Source organism: Rhinoraja longicauda, chromosome 9 (assembly GCF_053455715.1).
Source record: "Rhinoraja longicauda isolate Sanriku21f chromosome 9, sRhiLon1.1, whole genome shotgun sequence".
Classification (NCBI taxonomy): domain Eukaryota; kingdom Metazoa; phylum Chordata; class Chondrichthyes; order Rajiformes; family Arhynchobatidae; genus Rhinoraja; species Rhinoraja longicauda.
This window is the reverse complement of record NC_135961.1, coordinates 37,996,669-38,019,422: the sequence shown is the minus strand read 5'-3', so window position 1 is coordinate 38,019,422 and position 22,754 is coordinate 37,996,669. Positions and strand designations below refer to the sequence as shown.

The following is a 22,754-nucleotide window of genomic DNA, read 5'->3' as shown; positions in this document are numbered from 1 at the left end:
CATCGCGGTTAATGGCAGCCCCATCCGCACGTTCGGTACGCGGAAGATGTCCCTTGTGTTAGGCCTCCGCACGTGTGAATGGCCATTCATTATAGCAGACGTCAGACAAGCGATCCTAGGTGCAGATTTTCTCTGGGCCTTTTCACTGGTCCCTGATGTCCGCGGTAACGACCTCCGACCCTCCGCCAGCGAGGAGCCTGTCGCTCCGACAATCGCCTCCCCGCTCAGCCCTACTGTCCAGGCCGTCGTCGCGGCCCCTGACTCGTATGCTGATGTCCTGGCGGAGTTTCCAGAGCTGCTCATCCAGCGTTTTGACGCCCCTTCGGCCAAGCATGGCGTGGTCCACCACATTCGCACCGAGGGCCCTCCCGTTTTCGCTCGGGCCAGGAGACTACCGCCAGACAAACTGGTGGTGGCACGGGCGGAATTTAGGAAGATGGAGGAAATGGGCATTGTCCGTCAGTCCGACAGCCCATGGGCCTCGCCGTTGCATATGGTCTCCAAGGCATCTGGGGGGTGGAGACCATGTGGCGATTATCGGCGTCTCAATGCTGTCACCACGGCTGATCGCTATCCCATACCGCACCTGCAGGACTTTTCGTCTGGGCTGGAAGGGACGGTGGTGTTCTCCAAAATCGATTTGGTGCGAGGATACCACCAGATTCCGGTGCGGCCGGAGGACATACAGAAAACTGCCACGATTACTCCGTTCGGGTTGTTCGAATGGTTGCGCATGCCTTTCGGTTTAAAGAACGCGGCACAGGCTTTCCAGCGACTGATGGACCGTGTGGGTCGGGGTTTACCCTTTGTGTTTATTTATTTAGACGACATCCTGGTCGCCAGCCCCTCAGTGCAGGAACACCAGGTCCACTTGCGGACTGTGTTCCAGCGGCTCCAAGACCACGGGCTCATTATCCAACCCTCCAAGTGTCAATTCAGCCTCCATTCTCTTGATTTGTTAGGGCACAGAATCACCCCTGCCGGCGCCACCCCTTTGCCCGAGAAGGTGGAGGCTATCCGGGCATTTCCCAGGCCCACCACAGTGAAAGGGCTGCAGGAGTTCGTAGGTATGGTTAACTTCTTCCATAGGTTCGTTCCGACAGCTGCGCGGGTCATGCGCCCGCTCTTCCAGTGCCTTGCGGGTAAACCAGTAGAGTTGATATGGTCCCCGGCCGCAGAGTCGGCTTTTACAGCAGCTAAGGCAGCCTTGGCAGACGCCACCATGTTGGTCCACCCGAGCCCCTCCGCCCCCACGGCCCTGACGGTTGATGCGTCTGACGTGGCGGTGGGTGGGGTTTTGGAGCAGCAGGTCAGTGGCCGTTGGCAGCCCTTGGCGTTTTTCAGCCGGCAACTGAATTCGGCTGAGCTGAAGTATAGCGCATTTGACCGAGAGCTTCTGGCCCTCTATTTAGCTGTTCGTCATTTCAGGTATTTCCTTGAGGGCCGCCCATTCGTGGCCTTTACGGACCATAAACCATTAACATTTGCATTTTTCAAATTGTCTGACCCATGGTCGGCCCGCCAGCAGCGGCACCTGACTGCCATCTCCGAATTTACCACCGATGTCCGTCATGTCGCGGGTAAGCTTAATGCCGTTGCTGACGCCCTGTCTAGACCTGCTTGTTCCCCCATTTCGGCGGTGGACTGCGAGGTGGATCCCCAGGAGCTAGCGGAGGCACAGCTTCTGGCGGATACCGCCTCGGCATACCAGTCCACCACTTCGGGGTTGAAGTTGGCTCAGGTAGCCTGCGGGTCGGAAGGCACAAAAGTCTGGTGTGATGTTTCCCTTCCCCGTCCCAGGCCGGTAGTGCCGCCCTCCCTTCAGCGCCGGGTTTTCGATGCCATTCACGGGCTGGCGCACCCGTCCATCCGCTCCACCTCTGCGTTAGAAGCCGCTCGGTTTGTCTGGCATGGCCTACGTAAACAGGTAGCGGGTTGGGCACGTTCCTGCGTTCCCTGCCAGACCGCTAAAGTCCAGCGCCATGTCCAGCCCCCGTACAGGAGTTTGAGGTCCCAGCAGTTCGTTTTTTCCACATTCACGTGGATTTAGTCTGGCCCTTGCCTTCCTCCCGGGGCTACACCCATCTCCTCATGGTGGTGGATCGGTTCACCCGGTGGCCAGAGGCTTTCCCATTGTCCGATATCTCGGCAGCCTCTTGTGCCAGGACTTTGGCCCTCCATTGGGTAGCACGTTTTGGGGTTCCGGCGGTTATTACCACCGACAGGGGGCCGCAGTTCACTTCGTCCCTCTGGACCACGCTAGCCGAGCTGTACGGTTCCCGGTTACAACACACTACAGCATACCACCCCCAGGCAAATGGGCTTGTGGAGAGGTTCCACCGTCAACTCAAGGCGGCCCTCAGTGCGAGGCTTGAAGGCCCGGACTGGGTAGACCAACTCCCCTGGGTCCTTTTGGGCATCCGGACTGCTCCTAAGCAAGATCTCGGTGCTTCGTCCGCGGAGCTAGTGTATGGCTCGCCACTTCGAGTACCCGGGGATTTGTTTCCGGACCCCTCAGACCAGCTGCCTCCAGTCCCATCAGTCTTAGCATCGCTCCGGGCACGGGTGGGTTCCCTGGCCCCAGTTCCGACTTCACGTCATGGGTGTCCCATGGTACATGAACCGCCTTCCCTGAAGGACTGTGAGTTTGTGTTTTTGCGAAAGGATTCCCATCGTGCCCCGTTGCAGAGGGTCTATGAAGGGCCGTTCCGGGTTTTGCGTAAGGGGACGGTTACCTTCACCTTAGACGTGGGCGGCAGGAGTGAGCTCGTCTCGGTGTCCAGGCTTAAACCTGCACACTTAGATCCGGACCAACCAGTCCTGGTCGGCCAACCCCCTAGGAGAGGCCGGCCTCCGTCAGTTCCGATCAGTCCAGGACCCCCCGCTCCGGCTGTTCCTCCAAGTCCGGAATCTCCGGCTCCTGTGGTTCAGGCGGCCCCTCTCCTTACTCGTTATGGTCGCGAAATCCGGCTCCCTGCTAGGTTCCGTACCTCGGGTTCTGGGGGGGTCATGTAGCGACCATAGAGAATGGTCCTGGTCGTCGAACCCTCAGATTGGCCAGCAAGGTCACGTGTGGGCGCGACCGTAGGGATTGGTCCAGAGAGCGACATCGCTGATTGGACAGTGTTGTCATGTGCGCTTTTGGCGCCCGAAAAGAGTTAGTTCGGAGACGTCTTCGAAGAAGACAGTGAGTTTTTGATGGTTGTCCGTTATCTTGTTGTTAAACCTTTGTATACGAATATTGCTGTCGCAATAAACTTCTTCCACAAAGAACAAGTTTCCGGACTCGCCATAACATGTTACTTCAAATTGTGAATTTGGATATTAATGCCTTCTGTTCGATTGTATCAGAATGAACAGAGCTTCCGGTTTAAAAATAAATTTTGTGAACATGAGGGAGAGGACACAGAAGGGTTTCAAAAGAGGAGAGGTTACAGACAGAGAAGAGTCATTATTTGTACATGTACCGAGAATTACAGTGAAAAGATTTTGTTTGTGTGCTATCCAATTAAATTAACTTGTGTGCGTACATGAAAACAACCAAGCCATACATTAGAAGATAGACACAAAATGCTGGAGTAACTCGGCGGGACAAGCAGCATCTCTGGAGAAGGAATGGGTGACGTTTCTAGTCAAGACCCTTCTTCAGACACAAGCTGTACGCAAGTATGGGGCGGCACAGTAGCGCAGCGGTAGAGAAGCTGCCTTACAACGCCCGGGACCCTGACCCGACTACAAGTGCTGTCTGTACAGTTTGGACATTCTCCCTGTGACTGCGTGGATTTTCTTCAGGTACTCCGCTTTCCTCCCACACTCCAAAGATGTACAGATTTGTAGGTTTATTTGCTTTGGTAAAATTGTAAATTATCCCTATTGTGTAGGATAGTGCTAGTGTACGGGGTGATTGTTGGTCAGCGTGGACTCAGTGGTCCAAAGGGCCTGTTTCTCTTTTTTCTCTGAAGTCTAAAGTACCACAGGTACAACAAAGAGAAAAATACCAGTGCAGAATATAGCTTTACAGCATTGTGGCATTCCAGTTTCAGACAAAAAGTCCAAGGTCCAGAATTAGGTTAAAAAAGCTTAAATGAATAAAGGTAAACTAGCTATGCCAAATGCTCTAATCTCATGCTGTAAAATCTAGTGTTTATCCTCGCTGCCTTCAATTCAGCAAAGATAATGATCAATATAATGTCACATAGATTAGATAGGACAAAGCTGATACTGGTAGTAAGGATTGTAGTTGAATGCTTTCGAAACCAATGCAAAGACAATTAGCAAATCCACAAGACATTGAATCAGAGGCAAACAGCATGGAATCAGGCTCTTCCGTCCACTAAATCCATGCCGACCATCAACCATCCATCTATACTAAACCTACATTTAAACTTTTTTTTAATTAGTCTCCGCACATTCTCATCAACTTTCCAAGATTCTACCACTTACCACACACTGGGGAAAAGTTACGGTCTCCAATTAATCTACCAATCTGCATTTCTTTGGGATGGGGGTGGAAAACAGAGCATCCAAAGGAAACCCACACAATTACAAAGAGAACATGCAAGCTCTACACAGACAGAGGCCAGGATGGAACCCAGGTCTCTGGCGCTGAGAGGCAGCAACAGGAATAGTTATTTCACTGTGCTGTGAAATGTCAGCTTTTCTATGTTTTCTGCAGCTCAGAGTCCTTGCTGTACCCAGAAATGACAGAAAATCAGTTCAAGTAGAAATTGGAAATTCAGTTTTAACAAGACAGCTCCACAAAGCATTAGACAAACACAAAGCCCAGGTAATATCTCAACAAATTCTTAACACAAATTAAAGTTACATGAAGTTCTTTGTCAAGTTTATCAAAACAGGGGCAAATGATTAATCCTACCAGCTGATGCATTACAGTGGAAGTTTATTATCGTCATTCGTCGAAATCCCGAACTACAAGAATTGCCATCAGGTAATGTCAATGTCAGATCACCATCTGAATACCTGTTTTTATAAAGAGATACTCTTGAAATAAGCACTAAAAAAACAAAGCTACAATTACTTCAAATTATAACCAAGGAGGCAACAAGCTATTTAATACAACTTGGCCCATACTTTAGAAATACTTGGTTTAAGGACTGCAGATGCAAATTCATTACACATCAGAATTCAATATTGATTTAAAATGTAATGTGGTTATTAAACAGGCCATGGATTATGTTTCCATTCACTTATAAGATAAAAGAGTCACCGACAAGCCCATTAACTAGACCCCACTCCAATCTTCCCTAGAAGAAGAAACGAGGAACTGCAGATGCTGCTTTACCAAATAAGACAAAATGCGAGAGTAACTCAAAGGTTAAGGCAGCATCTCTGGAGAACATGGATAGGTGAAGTTTCGGGTTGGGACGTCGTCTATCCATATTCTCCAGGGATGCCGCCTGACCCACAGAGACACTCCAGCATTGTCTCCTTTACACCTTACGAGTTGTCTTGAATTCTGGCCGTGATTGTAGTGAATGTAATGAACATATTCCTCCCATACCATTGGATAGCAAGTTGATATAATACAACAACGATCAGCTGCTCTTCCAGATTGATGTTATTTCAATGAATACACATTTTTTTAAATTGTCACACAGTTGAATAAGTACATTTTCAAAATGGTCCAGTGCATTTAAAGAAAGCGCACAGATTACTGAGGTCAGATAGAGGATCAGTTTTGCTATATCATGTAGATTCTTCAGCACTGTTGTGACAATCCCCAACTCAAACACCATACTCCAAACACACAACCTCAACTCCATCGTGAGTTTTTGATCCAAGGTATAAATCATTAATTTAGACTCTCTTATTACTTTGGACAATGTGTGAACATCCATTTACCATCAACCTTCTCTTCACTGACATGTCCTGACCTTTGAAATTCCCTCCTGTTCCAACTTCCACCAACATTTAGAAATCTTGTTCCCTCCAAAGGTCGGCCTCAGTCATCAATGGTACTTTGTCACATATACCTACGGACAGTGAAATTCTATTTTTGCGTACAGCTCAGTAGCAATCTTATTATCAGCAAGTTCAGTGGTAGAAATGGGACACGGTTACAACAGTTACAACCTTCTCCTGCCACGGCGTCAGCGGGTCAGGTAGCATCAGGATGCATTACTGCAGCACTGTGCTCTCAAACCCAATACAATATGGTTTTATCAATATGGAAGCTTCTCTTTATTAACTTTACCATGACAAATGCCAAGAACTCTTGATTTAGATCAACACTGGAATTAGTCTGACCTATAATCTACCTCATTGCAGACCCTTGTACTATCCTTAATCGGACCTTATGCACGAAATGTTATTCACTTTATCATGCATTTGTATACTGTGAACGGCTTGATTATAATAATGTAGTCTTTCCACTGACTGGACAGCATACAACAAAAACTAAATCATAATCTACAGCAAAAGATGACAGTGCTGCAGTAACTCAGCAGGTTAATAACTGAGTTACACCTGCGCGTTGCGTCTTTTTCGGAAACCAGCATCTGCAGTTCCTTGCTTCGGCATGATCTGCCATGTTAACTGAAAATCAAATTATGTACCTGAGTGTCTGGTTTTTGAGACGCCCAGCAATCCTTCGGAAATCACCTGTCTTTTTAACCTGACACGATGCCACAAACCCCTTGTCATCACTGCAGCCTCCAGCCTTCAGCATTCCACAAACATTCAGGTAATAGTGGTATTCGTCTGTGGCCCCATCACTCTTGTTAGGGACAACAAGGTATGAACCAAGATCTGAAATACAAAAATATGGGAAGAGTAATATTTAAAACGACAGCATTTAATTCATTTAAGCAAGCAGCAAAGTAGTTGTCAATATGTTGCAATTTTCAACACTGAAGGACAGGGAGTGCAAGGGAAAGATAAAGATAAGGGAAAATTTAAAGAGTTGCCCAAGCCAGAACCAATAATAATAATAATAATAATAATAATAATAATAATAATAATAATAATAATAATAATAATAATAATAATAATAATAATAATAATAATAATAATAATAATAATAATAATAATAATAATAATAATAATAATAATAATAATAATAATAATAATAATAATAATAATAATAATAATAATAATAATAATAATAATAATAATAATAATAATAATAATAATAATAATAATAATAATAATAATAATAATAATAATAATAATAATAATAATAATAATAATAATAATAATAATAATAATAATAATAATAATAATAATAATAATAATAATAATAATAATAATAATAATAATAATAATAATAATAATAATAATAATAATAATAATAATAATAATAATAATAATAATAATAATAATAATAATAATAATAATAATAATAATAATAATAATATACTCCTTTATTCGTCCCACACCGGGGAAATTTACAGGTGGACAACTGGAGCTTGCACCTTGTCTCTGTGATCATGCGGGTTTCCTCCGGGTGCTCTGGTTTCCTTCCACATCCCAAAGACGTGTGGGGTTTGTAGGTTAATTGGCCTCTAAAATTGTTCCTAATGTGTAGGGAATGGATGCAAAAGTGTGATAACGTAGAACTGGTGTAAACAGATAATCGATGGTTGGCGTAAACTCGAGGGGGGGGGCGAAGAATACATTTCCATGTTGTACCTCCAAACTAAACCAGATTGAAACCATCGGTACTTGTGTTTCTTTAACACTTAAAATTATTTTTAGAAACAATAACCTGGCCTATATTTCTATAATTTATTAACGGCTTCCGACATTCATTGATATACTGCTAATCCAGTTGCACGGGTAGAGTCAAAGGTCAAGAGAGTCAAGAGTGTTTTATTGTCATATGTCCCAAAACAGAAGTGAAATTCTTCCTTGCAGCAACACAACAGACATGTAAACATCGTACTCTGCAAACACCATAATGAACAAGTTCAGATAGATACCAATACGTGCAAAGACAAAAACAATGCCTCCAAGTCTATGCAGTTCAGAGCCCATTTGGATGTTGTAGTTTTTTTATAGCCTGATAGTTGTAGGCAGGAATTTGCTCATGAACCTGGATATTACAGTTTTCATGCTCCAATAACCTTCTTTCCAATGCCATGCAAAATATTTGTACAGTTATCAAAAGTGCTCTTCTCACCATGCTTGGTAAGGGGAGACAGGTCAATGGAGACGTCGTGCTGGTCACTGTTAAGCTGGCAGCTATGGCTTATTAGGTAATCTGTGGGGCAAGCATACTCCGTCATCCATTCAATTTCATAACGACAGTTAACACTGGCAATCATCTTGGGGCTTGTACCCTGCAAGAGTAACAGCAAAGTTTTGTTAGCATATCAAGTTTTAGAGAATATCACATTTTACAGCACTTCCTCAATAGCTGCCGATGTGAAATTTTTTATGCACACCAAATTCAAACCAAATCATAATTGCCCATGATAAAAACTCAAAACAACCGTTCATTTACCCCATTTGGTACTTTGTAAATTTACCTTCAATGTCCTAATATCAATGATTAACTATAACGTTTTAAAAGTGTAGAGATAAAAAATGACTTTCAGTTTACTTTAGTTTAAAAATGCATCATAACATAGAAATTGTTCTTAATGTAAAGGGAGTGAATGCAAAATTGGAATGACATAGAAACATCCACGCCTGTTCACACTAGTTCTATGTTATCCCATTTTCTCATCCACTCCCTACACTAGGAAAATAACTGCAGATGCTGGTTCAAATCGAAGGAGTCTGAAGAAGGCTCTCGACCCGAAACGTCACCCATTCCTTCTCTCCTGAGATGCTGCCTGACCCGCTGAGTTACTCCAGCATTTTGTCCCTACACACTATGGGCAATTTTAGAGGCTAAACAACCCACAAATCTATTCATGTTAGCGACAAGGTCATGTGATAGGAGTAGAATTAAGCCATTCGGCCCATCAAGTCTACTCCGCCATTCAATCATTGCTGATCTTTCTCTCCTCCTAGCCCCATTCTCCTGCCTTCTCCCCATAACCTCCGAAACCTGTACTAATCACAAATCTTATTGTATAAGGGAATAAAATCCACGCAATCACAGGAAAATGGGCTAACTACAGACAGCACCCGAGATCACGATTGAACCTGGTTGTTTAGTGTGTGAGGCAGCAGTTCTACCAGCTGCATCACTGTGCCCCTCTTAAATCTTCTTGGTATCCAGTACTTGAACAGATACTGCTTATGCATATCTAAGACTACAGCAAATCCAAAATAATGTCCTTATATATGTGTGAGTTTGACAGTTAATTGGGCTCTGTAAATTGCTGATAGTTGCTAGGCATGGGCTCATTGCTCAAAGGGCCTCTTTCCGTCCTGCAGTCCTAAATTAAACTAACCCCTTGTTCCAGCCCTTCCAGCGAGAGAAAACTAAAATGGTAAACAATTGAGAGCATGAGAACAGAAATACCATGCTCCTCTCAGAGTGGCCTTGCTGTACCTGGCTACTGCAATCCTCGGTAATGTTTAATGGCTATTAGACTACAAAAATCCAGTTGCAAATAATGTACGACTGGTTAAATTTCTGGCAGTTTCTGTCATAAATTGAAGCATAAAAATGTTTTGGATTTTCCAAAAACAAATTCAACATTTAAAATCCCCAATACCAGGAATTAGATAATCATTCATGCTTAGTCAATAGTCGTTTATTTGTCACATACACATAAATGTGTAGTGAAATGAAACATTACCCGCAGTTGAACAATAAGACCAATAAGAATAATCAATAAAAATGCAATAACACATAGAATCACAAACTAACACCAAACAAAAAGAAACATCCATCACAGTGAGTCTCCTCCAGTCCCTCCTCACTGTGATGGAAGGCCACAATGTCTTTTCTCTTCCCCTGCCGTCTTGTCCCGCGGTCAGGCTGTTGTCGTTGCCACTGTTGACGTTTGCATCTCAAGGGCAGGATAGTCGGTATTATGCTTTTATTCTTCGGAGGAATAAACACACATGCTCTCATACGTCGGTGTTGCTTTAACCGGAAGAGAAGACTTTTATTTTGTTTTCATATGCATTTTATATCTGGTACACCGGTAGTGACGTCAGTATAAGAGATGTCAGTATAAGAGCCGTCAGTATAAGAGCACATCTAAACAGTTTCGGTTTAACATCCAACACCCCCACTTGCTCTTATGCTGTGCATTACATTTAACAACATATACAACATAACTTAATCTGATTACATTCTCTGTATCACCACATTTTACACATTTACAGTGTTCAACCTTTCAAAAAAAAATTTGTTGTTATGATTTTACACTCCAAACATATAATCCCTGAATTTCTCAGTTTTAAACTTTGTTGCAGGCTTAGTTAAGATATCTGCAACCATGTCTGCTGTTGGACAATACTCAATGATTACTTTCTTATCACTGAGTGCAGACCGAATGAAATGATACCCAATGTCGATATGTTTGCATCTTTGTCGGTTCACTGGGTTCTTTGATAATGCAATCACACCTTGATTGTCCTCAAAGATTTTCACTGGCTCGTACTGGCAATCTTTGTCCATTCCTTTCAATAGTTGCACAAGATACAAGTTCTCTTGTGTAGTAGCCGCCATTGCCATATATTCGGCTTCACATGTGGATAAGGCTACTGTCTGCTGTTTCTTGGATTTCCATGAAATAACAGGCCCATTTTCAGACAAACTAAAACAATATCCTGTTGTGCTTCGCCTGGCATTTTGATCTGCCGCCCAGTCAGCGTCACTGTATGCAACAAGTTTGAGTTTTTCCTCTCTTTTCTTGTAACACAGCTCCTGGTTTATAGTACCCTTTAAGTACCTCAACACATGTTTGGTAGTTATCCTATGTTGTTCTTTAGGCTCTGCTAGATATTGTGACAGTTTACTGACAATCCAGCTTAAATCAGGCCTTGTACATGTCATCACATATATCAAGCTGCCTACCACTTCCCTGTATTGTGTTGGATTAACAGGCTCATCATCATAAAAGTTTTGTTTCTGTTCACATGGAGTTGACCTTGTTTTACAGTCAGACATTCCAAACTTCTCCAGTATTTTTGCTATGTACCTCTTTTGGTTCATTTTTATTTCTCCCTGTCTGTGAAAAATCAACGCCTAGAAAATGTCTAAGTTTCCCAAGATCTTTCATCTTAAACTTTGCACTTAGCATTTCTTTCACACCATTGAGAGATTCTTTATCACTGGCAGCAATAATTAGGTCGTCAACCCACATGATCAGAATTATTCTCTCATTTTCAATCTCTTTACTGTACACGCAGTGATCTGCTGGATTTTGTGCGAAACCATTTTTACTGAGATGATCATGCAGCATCTTGTTCCAGTTCCGTCCTGACTGTTTCAGTCCATACAGTGATTTGTTAAGTTTGCAGACCAGCTTTTTACCTGTGTCTGTTTTCACTTCAAATCCTTCAGGTTGTTCAATATACAGCTCACAATCAATTGGAGCATGTAGATAAGCTGTTTTCACATCCATCTGGTGCAATTCCAAATCGTACTGAGCTGCTAGCTGCATCAGACTGCGCACTGATGTCATGTTAGCTGTTGGGGAAAACGTCTCCTTGTAATCTATTCCTACTACTTGACTATACCCCTTTGCAACATACCTGGCTTTGTATGTCTCAGTCTTATCTGAAGATTCTTTTACTGCAAACACCCACTTCCCCCCCACTGCATTTTTGCCCTGTGGTATTGTGGTTAGAGTGTATGTGTCATTTTTTTTGAGAGATTCGATTTCCTCCTTCATAGCTTTAGCCCAAATGTCAGATTTTGATGAGCTCATAGCTTCTTTGAAGGTTTGTGGAACATTATACATCACTCTGTAGCAGTAGTCTACATCTACATTTATCTGGTCATCCTCTTTTACTTTACACTCATAGTCTCGTAAGTACTGTGGGCTTTTCCTTTCTCTCTTAGGATAGCGTGTGCTCTGACTATTTTCACCCTGTCCAGTTTGAGTGTTGCTCTCACTCTCAGTAGTATCCGTGTGTGACTTCAGTGTCACTTCTGGACTCTGATCAGTCACCTCTGCGTTTGGTCTGGGGGATGTTAATCTCTTCCCAGGATGGTCATCATCACTCATCTCCATATCTGTCTGAGTTTGGCATTCAGTTACACTTTTTGTTATGAACTTCACTAGTCTGTTTTTGAGAACTCGCCCTGTCTCTGGGTAGTAGACTAAGTATGCAGGGCTGTTTTTGTCATAACCTACAAAAATCCCTTTTTCACATCTTGAGTCTAACTTCTTTTTGACTTGTTTGTATGAGAAACAGACTGATCCAAACTTCTTCATTTTTGAAAGATTAGGCTTTCTGCCTGTCACCATGTAGTGTGGAGTCTGACCAACACGTTTGTTGTAGCATCTGTTGCGGATTACTGCAGCAGTCATTACAGCATATGTCCACAATTCTTTCGGTAGGTTACTCTCGAGTAGCATGCACCTTGCCATTTCAAATAGCGTTCTCCAGTTTCTCTCAGCTGTCCCATTTTGATGGGGGGGGGGGGAGTAAGGTGCGGAGGTTTCATGCCTTATGGCATTTCTACTGAGCAATGATTGGAAATCTGCTGCTGTGAACTCTGTGCCATTATCAGACCTTATGCACTTGATTTTTCCATAGGGGGCCACGTCCGCTATGAACTTTTCTGTAGCTTTTATAGTGTCACGTTTTGTTTTCAAGAAGTAAACAAACACTGCTCCCGAGTAGTCATCTGTGAAAGTTTGTATGTATTTGTATCCATCTTTTGCTTCTGGCTCTATAGGGCCAGCCAAATCAGTATGCACTAACTCAAGTGCTTCTTTAGCCCTTACATCTGGCTCTCTGTTCCTGCTCTGTGCAAATTTGCCTTTTATACAGACCTCACAGTTGAGTTTGGACTTATCAACTTTACCTTTGATTTTCATGCCCTCTGTTACCCTCTCTAACTGTGATACATCATCATAGTTACAGTGACCAAGTATCTCGTGCCATGTTTGAATATCATAACACCCGTGACATCCGTCATTATTTTTATGGCTTAGTGTTTAGATAGTATAGTCTGTCGTACTCCTTAATGTCGAACTTGGTACCGTTCTTGTGGATGAGCTTGTTGCTGCCTTGGCGAAAGATCACTGAAGCTCCGGTGATCGTTGCTGCCTTGACAGAGAAGATGTCCTGTGGGAATGATGGGATGTACAACGCCTTTCTCAGCGTCGTCCTCACACGACGGCCCTCGCTGTCTCTCAGGTACACCTCTGCTTCGCCTTTCCTCTGTGCGACACCGCTCGTCCTTGTCCCGTCAGCCAACTCGATGAAGTGTTTGGCGGGCTGGAAAGTCTCATCAAAGTTCTTAAACTTTTCAATGTCTGTGATTATGTGTGACGTTGCGCCCGTGTCGACCATAAGCCCTTTACGAGTCTCTTCACTTGCCTGGCAGTTGGCGTCGGATGCTTGTTTCACGTTGTCTCGCTTTTTCTTTCTGCAGTTTGCCTCCTTATGAGTGGGGCTCTTGCAAAAACTGCACCACTGTCTCTGTTCTTTACCGCTGTGCTCTCCGCTGCATTCCCACGCTTTGTGTCCCGTCTGACCGCAGTTGTAGCAGGTGAATGTCTTCTCTGAGCCTTTAGTCCTTTCTTTCACCCAGCCTCTTGCTTTCATTACGTTGTCGTCACTCATATGGCCGCTAAATCTTTCAGTGCTCTCGTAGCTTCTCAACTTGGTCTTAAACTCACCAAAAGTTGTCTTCTCATCACCCTGTGTTATGTGGATGGAAAATGGCTTAAATGTCTCTGGCAAGCCTTTCAGAATCATGGCAATCAGCAGCCCGTCATTAAGAGTCTCTCCGGCTTTTCTTAGTGCTGTAATCGCCGTTTCTGCACGAATAATGTATTCTGTTACTTTCAGCGACGTCAGCTCGGTGTAGAGGCCGATCACTCGCGGCTTCCCTGTGTCCGTGTAATGGCTCCTCAGTAGCTGTAACGCTTTTCTCCCGTCGTCCGCCGCTTCTCTCATAATGAGCGACAAACCTTTGTCGTCTAGCACTTGTATCAGCTCGGCGTAGGCTTTTTCGTTTTTCTCAGCTTCCCCGTCGTCTTCTTCGTCGGTAGCCGGCTCGTTCAGAATTGTTGACTTTAAGCCTTGTAGCCGCAGGTGGCCTAAAAACTTTGTTTCCCATAATTCGTAATTCTTTTCATCACCATCCCTCCTGGGCCCATAACCTGTTGACGTTTGCATCTCAAGGGCAGGATAGTCGGTATTATGCTTTTATTCTTCGGAGGAATAAACACACATGCTCTCATACGTCGGTGTTGCTTTAACCGGAAGAGAAGACTTTTATTTTGTTTTCATATGCATTTTATATCTGGTACACCGGTAGTGACGTCAGTATAAGAGATGTCAGTATAAGAGCACATCTAAACAGTTTGGGTTTAACATCCAACAGCCACGTCGGGGCGGTCGGGGCTCCCGACATTGAAGCCCCCGCTGGACTGTGAAAATCCCGCGGCCTATTCCAGGCCGCGCCGGACGGTGAAAGGTCCGCGGCGGGCCGACCCAAGTCCCGCGATTCGGGGCGGGCGAACACGCTGCCTCTGCCGCTGCCGGTGCTCCCGATGTCGGCCCCCATCCAGGGGCCTGCGGGCTTCCGACGTCCACGCGGCCCGCGCCGGAGCCTCCGGAGACGAGTCGCAGCCGCTCCCGCAGCATCCGCAGGCAGCCAGCGCCGCAGGTGGTGAGTCCGGGCCGCGGGCTCTGCGAACCAGAGCCCCAGGTGGTCCCAGGTGCATGGCCGGTGGTAGGCCGCAACGGGAACGGAGACACGACACAGAAACAAAGGTCGCGTCTCCGTTCGGGAGAGAGAATTTTACAGTTCCCGTTCCCTCCCACCCCCCCAAACATAACATACAAACCCTACACCATATTAAAACTACAATTCAGACAAAAACAACAAAAAACACAAAAGACAGGCGGACTGCAGGCAAGCTATCTACTATCTACTAAGTAATCTATATACTAAAACTCTTGTTTGTTTGTTTGCGATTGAACTACAGCCAAAACGGTACATAATATGAATCTGTGGAATTCTCTGCCACAGAAGGCAGTGGAGGCCAATTCACTGGATGTTTTCAAGAGAGAATTAGATTTAGCTCTTCGGGCTAAAGGAATCAAGGGCTATGGGGGAAAAGCAGGAACAGGGTACCGATTTTAGATGATCAGTCATGATCATATTGAATGGCGGTGCTGGCTCGAATGGTCTACTCCTGCACCTACTTTTCTATATTTCTATGATAAATCTCCGAGGAAAATCTTTTGTTTAACCCAGAGTCTCAGCTTCTGTTTCATCACATCTACCCTGCAAGAAACCCAATTTCTGTTTTAATGATACAAAAGATTTGAGACTATTTACAAACCTCTCTTCTTCCAGAAGGACAGATTAGAGTGATGGTCACCGCAGGCTCATGTTCTCCACAAAACACTGGTGGCTTCTCACCTCCTGAATAGGTTCTGGAATAATGAAGTACTAGCCTGAAAAATACATTGAAATACATCACCAGAGGTGAGGGTGAGAGAACACACAAGGGGTACCAGGCTACTAATGGAACTGTAGACACAAACATCATATAAAATAGGTAAAAATGCAGGATGAAGACAGATAAAAAGCAGCGAGAAACTGAAGAAAGGCAAAGGTCGCTGAATGAAAGGCTTGCAGACGGATATGATGAAATACACGATTATAGAGTTTGTTTACAAATCTTTAATCATATGCAGTAAAATTAAAATGCCAAGGAAACTTTAAATCGTTTACGGCACAGCTGGTGGAGCTGCTGCCTCACAGCGCCAGAGACCCGGGTTCCATCCTGACCTTGGGTGTTGTCTGTGTGGAGTTTGCATGTTCTCTGTAACCATGTGGGTTTCTTCCGGGTGCTACGGCTTCTTTCGACATGCCAAAGACTTGCAGGATTGGAGGTGAATTAGCCTCTGTAAATTGTCCCTAGTGTGAATGGGTGACAGATGGTCAGCATGGACTGAAGCGTGTGTTCCCATGCTGCATCTCTAAACTATCCTGTTTCTGCGTTATTTTGGAAAGATATTGGTTGTAATGATTATTTTAAATGCTGTTGGCATCCAAGTGTTTAGTTTCGATATGCAGCATGGAAACAAACCCTTTGGCCCATTGAGTCCACAATGGCCATCAATCAAACATTCGCATTAGGGGCAATTTACAGAGGCTAATTAACCTATGAACTCTTCCCCCCCACGCACATGGGTAAAAAATACCAACTTCTGAAGGGTCCCGACCTGAAAGGTCACCTATTCATGTTCTGCAGAGATGCTCCCTGACCCACTGAGTTTCACCAGCACTTAGTATACCAGCAACTGCAGCTCCTTGCCTTCAAGTTTAAAATTGAATTTCAATGTAAGCAGTCAGGTGTCACAGGGGGAAAGCTCGTCATAGTGCGTACCTATCTTTGCCAGCCAGTTTCAAGGCATCTGTTGGGTGGCCAACATCAAAAGCAATCGATCCTTTCAATAAGCAGGCACTGCTGCCATGTTGACATGCGGAGGTCTCATTCAAAGGATCTGACAATTAAACAGGAATATCAATGAGAACTTCTGAAACTGCAATACATTTCCTCACCGCTCTAGGTATTAGGGTTACTCAATATTTACAGCACTGAAACTGGGCACTCAGCTTAACCAGCCCAGCTCATCCTTACATTCCACACTGATACGTTCACAAGTCATAGGAGCAGAATTAGGCCATTCAACCCATCAAGTCTACTGCACCATCCAATTATGGATGATCTATCTTTCCCTCTCAACACCATTCTCCTGCCTTCTCCCAATATCCTTCGACACCCTCTTTCAACTGACCTCACCAATCATTCCTCCACAATATATCCAGCTTCCCACAGAAAGTTTATTTTGGCATTGTGATCAGCAATGATGTTGTGGGCAGAAGGGCATGTTCCTGTTCTGTATCGTTCAATGTTCTATATTCAAAGAATTGACCGTCAAGTCTCGCCCCTTTCAGAAGATGTACTTTATTCAATATCTGAGTTAGTTTCTATCCATATTTAAGAATCCAAATGAAGTTAAACTAATTTCATGCAGACACCTCCCAAGGAGACCAGAGGGCCGGAACCGCGCGGGCAGGAGTCGGAGTCCCACGAGTCGATGGAGCTCGCGGCTGGGGCCTAGGTCGCCATCACGGAGGATTCAGGAGGGGACCTGGCGGCGATAGTAGAGGGGTTGGTGCGGCAGTCGACAAGGTGGCGACCGACGGACGAGGACGGACCGTGTGGGAGTGAGGACCCCGCCGCCAGGGAAGGATCAAGGTGGACCCAGCGTGGGGGGACCGCCTTGAGGGAGGGGGAAAGAACATTACCTGCCAGACACAACTTCCCCTTTGTGTTATTCATTCACTGCTCTCTCCTTATTATGTGTGACTGCAATCCATTTTTGCCAACAATTTTACTCCCCACAATTGCTTTTAATTTCCCAAAAGACCATCATTTACTGACAGCAACTGTAAACTGCGGGGGAATGAAACGTCACAAAATTTCTAAACTATGTACAGAAGTTAATTACCTGATATGAAAACTTACTTATATCTCTACAAATATTGATATAGAAGTCGTCATCATCTGGAGAATCAACCAAATGAGCTCCCGAGTTCTTTATTAGTGGATTTAAATCACGTTTCTTCCCGTCTTCATCAAACACATAACACGGAACCTTAAATTTTTAATGCAAAGCAAAATGAAGATACCCGTGGAATATATGGCAACTGGACTGGTGAGCAAGCATGCACATAAGCAACTGATTAAATATTGATTCAATCACTTCATCCAGCAACTATGCACACTGAAAGGTCCATGTTCCCTTCAGCCTCCCACCCATGTAAATTAATGGATGAAAGATTAGGCGTGTACGTCTTCTGCAAAAAAACACACATTTTAATATAAGTTCATATGTCAATGGAGCAGAAGTAGGTCATTCGGCCCATCAAGTCTACTTCACCATTCAATCATGGCTGATCTATCTTTCCCTCTCAACCCCATTCTTTTGCCTTCTTCCCTTAACTCTTGACAGCCATAGCAACCAAGTATCTGTCAACCTCCGCCTTAAAATATCTAATGATGGGGATATAAATGGGGAAAATAGTTCGTGCATTTGCGCAGCACATTTGGGAAGTTCCAAATCAGTTGTCGATAAACATTCAAATGCCCACTAACACCGACCATGTTGAAGAGCCCACTCTCAATGGAGTTCCCAAATCCAACATCTTTCAGGTCAGATTTGAAGCGGGGGTGGGTCTGAAAATGGAAGTCTGAGCATCATGAACGACAACGTGAAGTGGTATCATTCCCAGAACAGCTGTAAACAATGACAAGCCTTTGAATCCAATAGCAGCGAAACTGCACGTGATACCTCAGGCAAAGGTCTCTCCATCTCAAATGTTGGGAAGGAGATTTCATGGATTAAGCCACTCAGAGTTTCCTTCCAGAATGCTTCGTTCAGACTTGATTAAAGGTGAAGCAGATGAGTTAAATACAAGGACAATGCAAAGGAATGAGAATTCTTTAAATTCACTTTTTATACTCTTTGTTCAATATTCTACAAAATCTGTATCCATTGCAATCATTGATAGGAGTCAATACTGGCGGCACAGTGGCACAGCTGGTAGAACTACAAGGTATATACCAAGAGCTACAGCAGATCCTTTTGAATGCATTTTAAACTCCTTTCAAAATATATTCCCGTTTAAGCTTTCAAAATTTTAAACCAGTCATATATTAGTAAAGATAAAATTAAACACTTACCCTTTGTTACCAACATAAAACAGAACATTAATGTTAAGATGAAAGTACGCAGAATTCATGGGGTATGTGCATGAAGCACACAAATACGTTTACCAAATGTACATAATGTGTGCCGTTATTTTCTTAATTACAGACCCCTTGGAGACTTGAACTCATGACATTCATTCATGCCTAAATAACGAAAACAGAGCAGCTGGACATACCTCTTTTACAGGGTTGAAAGTGCTCTTCTTACAAGTTACAAAAGACTTCCATTCGAAGTAGTGCACACATTCAAAAGTTGCCACATGTTCAGGAGAGCCCTGTTTAAATGATGCAATGCAATAAGCTCAATTATCTTAACCTCTGGAAAACTATTGCATAACAAAATTTCCCTTTAGTCCTTTCGGTAACATGCCCCACTCCCACATCCAGGTCCTTACCCATTTCTCCCGCTATCCATCCTGTGTCTCCTTCCACCAAAATCACTTCCTCTGATTTCACATTTCATTCCTCTTCTCTCCTTATATGACACTCTTTTGTCTCCTTTCCATCTTTTAGCCTGTCCACCCATCTGCCAATCAAATCCCCCTCACTTGTACCTACCTATCAGTTAATGTGTCCCAATCTCTTTACCAGCCTTCTCTCCGTTATAACAATTAGTCTGAAGGGACTCAAAACATCCCCCATCCATGTCCTCCAGAGATGTCACCTGACCCAATGAGTTACTCCAGCACTGTTTTTGTTCTTTAATACTGTCACTTTTACATTAAAAATGGATGAGCAAATTGGCACACCAAACGACTGTGAACTTAAAACCTGCAAGACAAGCAAAGTTAAGTGAAACAAACAGGTTTTCTTTTGGAACTTTCTCTTCCAATTCTCCACAGATTTTTTAAACGTTATTCTCAGGTGCCACTTTATTTTGCGGAAAAAAAGTGGCATTGAAATAGTCTTGAGGACATCTCTGATGCCCTAGTGTGAAACACCTCATCCCGGGCGCAGATGCGGCGTAGACGGAGGAATTGGGAGTAGGGGATAGACTTTTTGCAGGAGACCGGGTGGGAAGAAGTGTAGTCCAGATAGCTGTGCAAGTCAGTGGGTTTATAGTAGATCAGAATGAGGCATCGGAGATGTCCTCATTCTTCAGGAAACGGGGCTTCCCCTCTTCCATTATAGATGAGGCTCTCACTAGGGTCTCTTCAACATCCCGCAGCTCCGCTCTTGCTCCCCCTGCCCCCACCCGTAACAAGGACAGAATCCCCTTCGTTCTCACCTTCCACCCCACCAGCCAGCGTATCCAACAAATCATCCGCCAACATTTCCGTCACCTACAACGGGACCCCACCACTGGCCATATCTTCCCATCCCCTCCCCTTTCTGCGTTCCGCAGAGACCGTTCCCTCCGTAACTCCCTGGTCCACTCGTCCCTTCCTACCCAAACCACCCCATCCCCGGACACCTTCCCCTGCAACCGCACGAGATGCAACACCTGTCCCTTTACCTCCCCCCTCAACTCCACCCAGTCAGGACCCAAACAGTCTTTCCAGGTGAGACAGAGGTTCACCTGCACCTCCTCCAACCTCATCTATTGCATCCGCTGCTCCAGATGTCAACTTATTTACATCGGCGAAACCAAACGCAGGCTCGGCGATCGCTTCGCTCAACACCTGCGCTCAGTCCGCATTAACCAATCTGATCTCCCGGTGGCTGAGCATTTCAACTCCCCCTCCCATTCCCAGTCTGACCTTTCTGTCATGGGCCTCCTCCAGTGCCATAGTGAGTCCCACCTGAAATTGGAGGGACAGCACCTCATATTTCGCCTGGGCAGTTTGCAGCCCAGTGGTATGAACATTGACTTCTCCAACTTTAGATAGTTCCTCTCTTCCCTTCCCCCTTCCCAGATCTCCCACTGTCTTCCTGTCTCCACCTATATCCTTTCTTTGTCCCGCCCCCCTGACATCAGTCTGAAGAAGGGTCTCGACCCAAAACGTCACAAATTCCTTCTCTCCTGAGATGCTGCCTGACCTGCTGAGTTACTCCAGCATTTTGCGAATAAATACTGCTCTAGTCCTTGTCGTTAAACTCTTGCAATCCATCTGTAAGGCAGACTCTCCAAGCTCCATCTGCCCATCGGGATCAACACATTTTCTTCCATCTCATCACCTCACCTCACATTATCTTGCTGTCAAACTCTTGCCATCAAAACAGGAAATAATTGAGTTGATATTTCAGGATCAAATTTCTTCAAGCTAAATGCAGATTCTATTTTTCCCGCCTAAAGCAGTTTGGTATTGCAATGTGAACCCATGTTCTCCCAAAGCTATACAACACAAACGTAACGCTGAGTATTCATCTTCCCTTGACAAATTAACCCAACCTCTGCAAGGATTGATTTACCAATTTAATTTCAATTACAGGCAATTTTGTATTATGGATCCAGTGCCTATCGAGTAAACCATCCAAAGCAGGCGGATCTTTTGTATGCTATAAATTTGAACTGACAAATTGTTGCAAGATCAATCCTTGCTGACCGAGAGGACTTTACGTTTCAGAATGGTTGCTGAAGATAAAAGCAGAAAATTTATCACCTACTGTATATCACTTTCAAATTATAAACCAAGATAGCAAAGTTATTTGCTTTTTGACTCAAAAGTTTGACTCATTTAATTTTTTTTTAGGAGCCAGTCATTTGCAGTTGACAATGACATACTCACCAAGGTCTTCCCACACATGAAAACGATGCTGCTTTGCTTAGTCTGGACAGACTGTTGTTCTGAACATTTCTGAGTGGTGTTATACTCAAAGTGATGCACAAGCCCACTCTTGAGCACAAAGTCACCTGCAAATGACAGATGGAAACGTTAAGTTAATTCAGTGCTGATTTTAGTGCTGATTCCGCGCCACTTGAAAAGCCCAACGCCCGAGGCAGTCTATTAGTTCAGTATAAAATGAGTCAAAGTAGCTCTGAACCAAACATGAGCGTGCTGGGGAAGGGGACTCCAGAAAAAAACAGCATATTGACAGACAAGGATGGTTGCGTTTGCAAGAAATCCCTCAGCGACTTCCGATAGGGTCGTACAGCCATACAGCACAGAAACAGACTCTTGAGCCCAACTTGTCCATGTCATCCAAGATGGCCCATCTAAGCTAACCCCTAGCGTAGCCCCATTTGGTCCATATCCCTCTCAACCATGTATGTACCTGCCCTTGTGTCTTTTAAATGCCGTTATAGTACCCACCTTAATTGGCAACTCGTTTAATATACCCACCACCCTCAGAATTAAAAAGTTGCCCCTCAGGTTTTTATTAAATCTCGCCCCTTTCACCTTAAAACATGCCATCTGGTTCTTGATTTCCCCTACCCTGGGTAAAAGACCGTGCATTCAACCCATCAATTCCCCTCATGGTCTGGAATATGTTAGCCTGATTAGGTGCGTTGGTGTGGGAAGTAGTGGAATTTCAGGGGATAACCTAACGATTGGAATAGAACGACTGAAAAAGGTTGCTCTTCTCCGAGATCCATTCTATTGCCACTTGCACGCATCTTGGTTTTACTAATATTCATTGATTTCACATGGAACGTAGTGAAAGGAGAAAATGGTATCCAAGTGCGAGTGAACCACTGTATTAGTAGCGTTCTCAGAATCATGTGGTGTCTCAATGAGGCCCTAATTCTGTTGATTTACACCTTACAGTTCATTGCTTAAGTGTTCACTCAGAAGGTGGTGGGTATATGGAACAAGCTGTCAGATGAGGTAATTGAAGCAGATACTATAGCAGTTTTGGAAAGGCACTTGGACAGATATGTGGATAGGAAAGGTTTGTAGGGATATGGACCAAATGCAGGCATATGGGACTAGCGTAGATAGGGCATCTGGGTCAGCATGGATGAGTTGGCCCAAAGGGCCTTCTCCCCATGCTGTGCAACTCAATGACCATACATTAATTTGA

At 44.3% G+C, this 22,754-nt stretch overlaps 1 protein-coding gene across 1 annotated transcript in view; it reads right to left on the bottom strand.

Moving 5' to 3' along the window:
• Positions 1-22,754, bottom strand: part of igf2r (insulin-like growth factor 2 receptor) — a 137,261-nt gene that overhangs the window by 88,223 nt on the left and 26,284 nt on the right. Inside the window, exons 3-10 of the mRNA XM_078405195.1 lie at positions 21,518-21,642; positions 19,025-19,123; positions 17,604-17,733; positions 16,458-16,575; positions 15,405-15,519; positions 8,141-8,300; positions 6,576-6,768; positions 4,877-4,980 (exon numbers count right to left, since the gene is read on the bottom strand). Coding sequence (XP_078261321.1) covers positions 4,877-4,980; positions 6,576-6,768; positions 8,141-8,300; positions 15,405-15,519; positions 16,458-16,575; positions 17,604-17,733; positions 19,025-19,123; positions 21,518-21,642 — 1,044 coding nt within the window. The remainder of the gene's footprint in view (positions 1-4,876; positions 4,981-6,575; positions 6,769-8,140; positions 8,301-15,404; positions 15,520-16,457; positions 16,576-17,603; positions 17,734-19,024; positions 19,124-21,517; positions 21,643-22,754) is intronic.